The sequence below is a fragment of the Zingiber officinale genome, chromosome 9A, assembly GCF_018446385.1.
Source record: "Zingiber officinale cultivar Zhangliang chromosome 9A, Zo_v1.1, whole genome shotgun sequence".
Classification (NCBI taxonomy): domain Eukaryota; kingdom Viridiplantae; phylum Streptophyta; class Magnoliopsida; order Zingiberales; family Zingiberaceae; genus Zingiber; species Zingiber officinale.
Window position 1 is genome coordinate 100942812 of NC_056002.1, and position 7790 is coordinate 100950601.

Here is a 7790-nt window from a genome sequence, read left to right on the forward strand (position 1 = left end):
TACACTGATGGCTCAGAACTATTGCTAGGAAGTTGTTACAGAGTTGAATGAAGAATTGATATTGAATTCCTAGCTCCAGGGGCCTTTAAATAGCCTCTAGAAATCTGATCTCGAGGGTCCAGGGCGCCTCCAACAGGGGTCCAAGGCGCCTCCATCGAGTGGGTGGATAAAACTTTATCCAAAAGCTCAACGTTCAATTCTGCCGGGTCCGAGGCGCCTTCAACAGTGGTTGAAGGCGCCCTTAAGCGGGAGGCGCCTCCAAGCCTGATGGAGGCGCCTCCAAGCTGGCTGGCAACTTTTCCAGCTTGGTTGCTTCTTTGCTTCGTCTTCCGAAGTCTCGTTCTTTTGGGTGATTCCGTCCAACCGAAATAGGGCTCACCCGAACCCAATTTCTGGCCTTCTCCTCGAGCAGGCTTCCGTCCGGCTTCTCATCCCTCGAACGCCGCGCACGTTCTTCTCGTCCACCGGAGTACTCTTCCGCAGCTGTCTCGTCCTTCAGTGGCACCGAGCCCGTCGGCTCCCTTCTCGTGTCGTCCTTCTCGCTAGCTGCGTCTTCTGCTTGACTTCCTGCGCTCCTAAGCTCCTGTACACTCAGACACAGGGGTCAAACACAAAGCAGGACCTAACCAACTTGGTTGATCACATTAAAACACCCACGGGGTTCAACAATCTCCCCCTTTTTGATGTGCATCAACCCAAGTTCAAGTTAGGGTAAAAATAGACACAAAAGTAATTTTAAAGAAAATTACTAAACTAACATGTTAAGCATAAATTTGCAATAAATAAAATTGCAACTCGGTTTAGAAAAATATTTAAAAATTTTAATTTTTCATTTTCCTAACTCCCCCTAAACTTGAACTTTTTTCTCTCCCCCTTTGATCACAGCAAAAACGGGGTAAAAATAATATTTAGCAAATTCTTAAGTTTGAAAAATTTCTGAGTAAAATGAATTTTCCAAAAAATAATTTCTAAGTAAAATGAATTTTTAGAATATTTTTTTTAACATAAAAAAACTTTCAAAGCATTATTTATGTTTAATTCTTTTTCAGAAAGTTAATTAAATATTTTATTTCAATATTTTAGCTTCCAGGTCGTGGCGATGCATTAGGCCTTCTTGGTTATTGGAGTAACAACTACTTCCTTAGACAAAGCTTCATAAAGAAATTCTTTGTTTAATTTTCTCTCTTGAAGGCCTTAATTAATTTAGCACTGATTTCGGAACCCAATAGAGGTTCCTTCCTATAGGATTATTCAAAAATTTAGGGGGTACATAGTTCTTGGGCACTCTTCTATGTTGACCCTGATGGTTTCTAATATACCAATTTAATTTTCCATAAATTCTAATTTTTGATTTTGGAAATTATTGTATGATGGAGGCGCCTCCAAGCTGGAGGCGCCTCCATCATACAATTGGTATCAGAGCCTATCGAGGAGTTGAATTCAACTTCAATTGGTTCTTCATGGAGTTTTAAGAACTTTTCCCAAAGTTCTTTTGCACTTCGGTAGTTGCCAATTCTATCGAGATCTTCATTTGGCAGTACGCTTAGGAGGTGAAATTCAGCTCGAGCATTTGCCATAGACTCGTCACGTTGCTTATTGTTCCAGAGGTGTATCTTGAGTTCTTCTGCATCCGTTGTCTTTGGTGCTTCATATCCAAATTTCATTATTGATAAAATATTAAAATCTGTGTTAAAATATACCTCCATTTGTTGTTTCCATGTCGTGAAGTCTCCGTCAAACTTCCGGGGATCAATGATCGCTCCGGCCATCGTCTTGATCATTGTGCTTCAGTCGGCGGTTAGTCCTTCTGAGGTGGTCTGGCTCTGATACCAATTGTAGGTGCAGCGGAGGCCGGCAAGAGGGGGGTGAATTGCTTGAAAATTTTAAAACTATACCCTCCTCGGATTTTTCAACTCAACTAGTGCAATAGTAAATAAAATGATAAAGCAATAAAGAAATAAGAAGACAGGAATTTAACCTGGTTACAACCAAGAAGGTTGTTAATCCAGGGTGATGAAAGAGCGCACTAGAAAAATCTCCTTTGCTGAAGGCGGAGAAGCCTTTTACACACTGATGGCTCAGAACTATTGCTAGGAACTTGTTACAGAGTTGAATGAATAATTGATATTGAATTCCTAGCTCTAGGGGCCTTTAAATAGCCTCTAGAAATCTGATCTCGAGGGTCCAGGGCGCCTCCTACAAGGGTCCAAGGCGCCTCCATCGAGTGGGTGGATAAAACTTTATCCAAAAGCTCAACGCTCAATTCTGCCGGGTCCGAGGCGCCTTCATCAGGGGTTGAAGGCGCCCTTAAGCGGGAGGCGCCTCCAAGCCTGATGGAGTCACCTCCAAGCTGGCTGGCAACTTTTCCAGCTTGGTTACTTCTTTGCTTCGTCTTTCGAACTCTCGTTCTTTTGGGTGATTCCGGTCAACCGAAATAGGGCTCACCCGAACCCAATTTCCGGCCTTCTCCTCGAGCAGGCTTCCGTCCGGTTTCTCATCTCTCGATCGCCGCGCACGTTCTTCTCGTCCACCGGAGTACTCTTCCGCAGCTGTCTCATCCTTTGGACGCACCGAGCCCGTCGGCTCCCTTCCCGTGCTATTCTTTTCGCTAGCTGCGTCTTCCGCTTGACTTCCTACGCTCCTAAGCTCCTGCACACTCAGACACAGGGATCAAACACAAAGCAGGACCTAACCAACTTGGTTGATCACATCAACATACCCACGGGGTCCAACACATATAACCTTCGTAATCATGAAGTGGACCCCGGTTAGTTAGAGTTTTCTATGAGATGACGTCTGTTGTGTACTTGTAGAAAATAGTTTTTAAGGAATCTTTTTTGTACCCCAGATGTACCTTCTTTGTCATCTAGTACCTGCAGAAGAGTCTAAAAATATTCTTTCCGCCAAATTAGTTTTCTTGTCATACAATCACATAAGTTACTTATGAATATTCTTGAAAAGCTAAATATATATTTTTAGACCCAGGTGATTACGTATGCCCAACTAATACCAGTCTGTGTTCAGACGGGCCATCTTAAACAGTTTAAGCTTAATCCTGGCCATTATTATCCTTCCTTTTCTAAGGTATATCTCGATCGATATTAGCTTACCTTTATCAAGGTATATCTCGGTCGATATTGGCCTACCTTTATCAAGATATATCTCGGTCGATATCGGCTTACCCTTATCAAGGTATATCTCGGTCGATATCGGGCTACCTTTTTCAAGGTATACCTCAGTCGATATTGGCCTACCTTTATCAAGGCATATCTCGGTCGATATTGGCTTACCTTTATCAAGGTATATCTCGGTCGATATTGGCTTACCTTTGTCAAGGTATATCTCGGTCGATATTGGCTTACCTTTATCAAGGTATATCTCGGTCGATATTGGCTTACCTTTATCAAGGTATATCTTGGTCGATATTAGCCTACCTTTGTCAAGGTATATCTCGGTTGATATTGGCTTACCTTTATCAAGGTATATCTCGGTCGTTATTGGCCTACCTTTTTCAAGGTATATCTCGGTAGAGATCGACCTACCTTTATCAAGGTATATCTCTGTCGATATTGGCGTACCTTTTTCAAGGTATACATTGGTCAATATTGGCCTACCTTTGTCAAGGTATATCTCGGTCGATATCGGCCTTCTTCTCTAAAGACATATCCCGACCGATATTGATCTATCTTCCTAACTTTGTTATCTCCGTTTCCTTTTTCATCAGGGATCCACAAAACCTAACCCATATTACTAGCCTTCCCTTCAAGTCTAGTCGAATGAGGTGTAGCCAACAGACTAGACACAAGTCTATTTTTGTTTCTTTACCTATCCTTACCCGTGACTCTGCCACAGGTACTATAATGGCCTCATGATCCTCTACTATAGTTATCCCATGAACTCAAGTACAGTGATCCCGTGAATCTTTTGATCTTTTAAATAGAGCCATTACCCTCTATTCATTCTTCATTCGCCCATTTCTTTGTCTTCCTTGTCCACTTCGTTTTACCGAGAGTATGGCCTCAGATCTCCCTTTCTGGGGGCAATTCTTGTTGGATAAGGTGAAATATATATATGAGTTTACCCAAGTTTTGGATTTAGTTAACCTTTTGATCCGAGAAACTATCCCAAGGAATGAAGTTTTTCGAGATCTAAAATCTCCAGCCAAAGGCACGACTGTTCTGCAAACTCGACGGGTTTCAGAGGAGTTCCCACTACTCGTGGAGGACGAACCCAATAGCCCATGGATGTCGCGACGAGGGCATAGCCCAGGTTACCCGCAGGCTAGGATGGTTACTTTGGAAGCAGAGATCTAAGGCTCAAGTAGGGGAGGGACTCTTCAGTCACCTTTGCACTAGGGCGTGAATAGATCTGTCCCCTCCCCCTTGTCCCTGAGATCACCCTGCTTCATAGTTTCCTTCGTCTCGGGCAAAATATTGTCACTTCTGTTGCCCAGGCAAGTTTCCTTCGTGCCAGGTAAAATATTTCCACTTCTGCTTCCTGGCAAGTTTGACTCCGGTGGGATTGACATTTTCTAAGCATCCTGAGAGCTTATGTTTGTAACTTTTGTTGACCTTTCAAGGTTTAATGTTTTGAGAGGAAAATGTAATGTTATATATTTGATCAGGTTCTAAATGTAAAGTCGAACAATCTTTTGTATTGAATTGGGTGACTCTCTTGAATCCCTCTAGTTCACAAGAATAGATGTAATGCCTCGACCAATATTGACTTGTATATCATAAACGTTGTCATTTCGACCAATATTAGCTTGTTTATCACAAACAAGATTATCTCGGCCAATGTTATATTATCTATTATAGCTGAAGTTATGTCGACCGATATTCGCTCGTTTATTACAAACAAGGTTATCCCGGCCGATGTTATACTATCTATTATGGATGAAGTTATGCCGACCGATATTGTAAATAAAATTACTTCGATCGGCATTAGTTTATGCTTTATAATAACATTAATTCGGACCATGCTTTATGCCTAAATAACTTTCATTATTTTTTGTCCTTAGCCTGGGTTTTGTCAAACTTAATCCCTCTTCCTTTATTACACCTAGTAAACTACGTCTTCTCCTCAGAATTTCCCTGACTGTGATTGGCTTTTCAATGGTAAGAGAATGTTGGAGGCGTATAACGAGGTGCTACCAACCCTAACATGATTCGATTTGTCGCGTCCAACATAAATGTCCTTTTATGATTATGTAACACATATTCTCTCTCTCTACTGCGTCACATGGGCATTTGCCCTTTTTCTATAATCCTCAACGTCTATTAAAAGAAAAGTGTTTTGACCTAACGATGGTTGTGTGTTTTCCAAACCCTAAATCCTTCATCTTCTTGTCAACTTCGTCTTTTTCTTTCTTCCCTTAGCATTCTTCTCTTGCTGCAGTCTTTGACCAAACCTCACACTCATCATTTTTCGGCAACCTCCTTTCTTGCTTCCAGTAAGTAACTCGCTGTTTCGCTAACCTTTACTTCTGTCTATGGCTGAAGAAACGATTGCTCCTTGGTATGTCCAAATTTCCTCTTCCTTTGATAAAAATGCTAGGCTTGCTATCCGCCATCAATATGAAATCCCTAGAGAATATAGCATCTTAATCCCAAAACTAGATGATCATCCTCACCGTCCCCTTGCTAATTGTGTGACTTTTTTCCGAGATCAGCTAATAGGGGGTTTGAGATTTCCCATTCCTCCTTTTCTAATTGATGTGAGTCAGTACTTTGATATTCCCTTGCAACAATTTGCACCAAATGCCTTTCGTTATTTGTGTGGCACCTACATGCTATTTCGTCTGTTAGATATTCCTCCTACTCCCCAAAATTTTTTCATGTTCTCTTACCCAAAGTCTTCAGAGCCCGGTGTTTTCCTTTTTCAATCCTGGACCAAAATGGTCCTTTTTGAGGATATGCCTTCGTCTCTTAAAGCTTGGAAATCTCATTTCTTCTTTATAAAGTTTCCAGGACCCATCCCTTGGTCCCATGCCTGAAGATTTTCCTTGCCTTCCCTGCCCGACATCAGGGAATTTCACCTTCATCCTTCTTTTCCTGTTTATTGTGAAAAATTGTTATGTCGTCGACTTTCTATCCCCAAGTGGTTGCGGGTCAATCTTTTATATTTATTTGGTCTAAGCCCTATCAAGCCCGATACACCAGGCTCTTTAGGTAAAATTCTGCTTCTTCCCTATTGATTTTTACTAACTAAAACACTTTCTTCCCTCTATGCAGTGGACAATTTTTATTCTGCCTTGATCGATGAAGAACTGCATTTGGAAGAGGATGCACTTCGCACAAAAGAACAAGAGCTTCTTGCTTCCATTATTCTGCCTTCCTCGGTTGAGGTTTTGGTTCCTGTGGCAGAAGCCTCCAGCTCTCAGGTGGTTCCTGAGGCTTCTGAGGGTCCTCCTACAGAAATTCCTGTTATTCCTTTGCTAACTGTTTCTTCGCCGATGGCTGTTGCTTCTCCAGCAGCCACTTCCCTTCCTATTATCGAGCTTACATCCCCGGTAAGCTCAGAAAAATCCTTAGCTGAAGTTGCTCCCAACAAACGCCCGGGACGCAAACTTACTAGGGCTCCTCCCTCCAAAAGGAGACTTATCCTTCCCGCCGACGACCTTGTTTCAGAAGGTTTTGTTCTTGCTGACCTTCCTTCTGATGAACCTACTTTGGCTGAGCTTTACCCTTCTCTCATTTTTCCTGCTTCACCCTCTTCCGGTACTAGTGCCCCTGGTGCTGTTTCTTTCACTTCTCCCTTGTCTATTCCAGAATCTGGATCTCTACCCTCCTCGCCATCTTCTTATCTAGTTTTTGCTCCTCCTTCTATTCTAACTTCCTCTTTCTCCGTGGGTTCTTCTACCATTCCCGTCCTCCATATACTGCTGGGAGGTTCCTTTGCTAGTGCTTAGGAGAAAATCCGTCCCCTTTTTGAAGAACTTACTACTCCTGAAACAATTGATCGCTTCTCCTACAAGGAAACTCAGGTATGTTTATTAGTTACTTATTATTATTCATCAACGACTATGTCGTAACCCTTTATTACATCTCTAGCGATGGATAGAAAACATGGGTTTGTCCCGGCTAATCCACAATTTGTATAACGAGAACAAGAGGCTGAAATCTGAGAACGAAAAGCGGAAACAACAGGTTATTGAGTTGTCTTCTACTGTGCATTCCACTGAATCCAAAAAATAACTTGAAGCTCAAATTGAGAGTTTTCATTCGCAATTTAAATTTTCTACGAACCTTAATAAGGAATTGTCTTCCAAATTAAAGAAACAGACTGCTGAGCTCGACAAGTTAAAATCTGATTATGAGTCTTCATTAGCTGATAAACTCAGGGCTCTGTAGCTGAAGGACGATGAAATAACTTCCCTAAGTACCTCCCTAAATTCAGCTAAAACCGAGGCCTCTACTAAAGAAGCTGAGCTGAAGTCTTCCCAGATGACTTTAGTTGTTTATAAGGCTGGTGAAGATAATCGCTTCAAGGATCGGGCTACCATCATGATTAACTCTACTGAGTTCAACAGGCTCATTGTAAAGTCTATCTTGGCGGCCTTCACTGCTGGAGCGGAAGGAGCGGTGAAGCAATTGAGAGAAGAAGACTTCTTATCTCGTAATCCCCCTCCTAACTTCTTGAACCGACGTAAACTTCTTGATAACAGGCCCACTGATCTATTTCCTCAGTTATCTATAGAGTAATTTCTTTGCTCGAATCTAGATTATTGTAAAGTTAACTAGAATTCGTGATGACAATTTGGTTTGTTCATGTAAAGTTAAACTTCTATC

The 7790-nt window shown here is 41.9% G+C and overlaps 1 protein-coding gene across 1 annotated transcript; it reads left to right on the forward strand.

Annotated features, from left to right (window-relative positions):
* The first annotated feature begins 5987 nt into the window (after positions 1–5987).
* LOC122019388 (cell wall protein TIR4-like) lies at positions 5988–6910 on the forward strand. The gene is made up of 2 exons (XM_042576860.1): positions 5988–6099; positions 6234–6910. The coding sequence occupies exons 1-2, from the start codon at positions 5988–5990 to the stop codon at positions 6908–6910; spliced, it is 789 nt and encodes a 262-aa protein (XP_042432794.1).
* Positions 6911–7790: the final 880 nt, after the last annotated feature.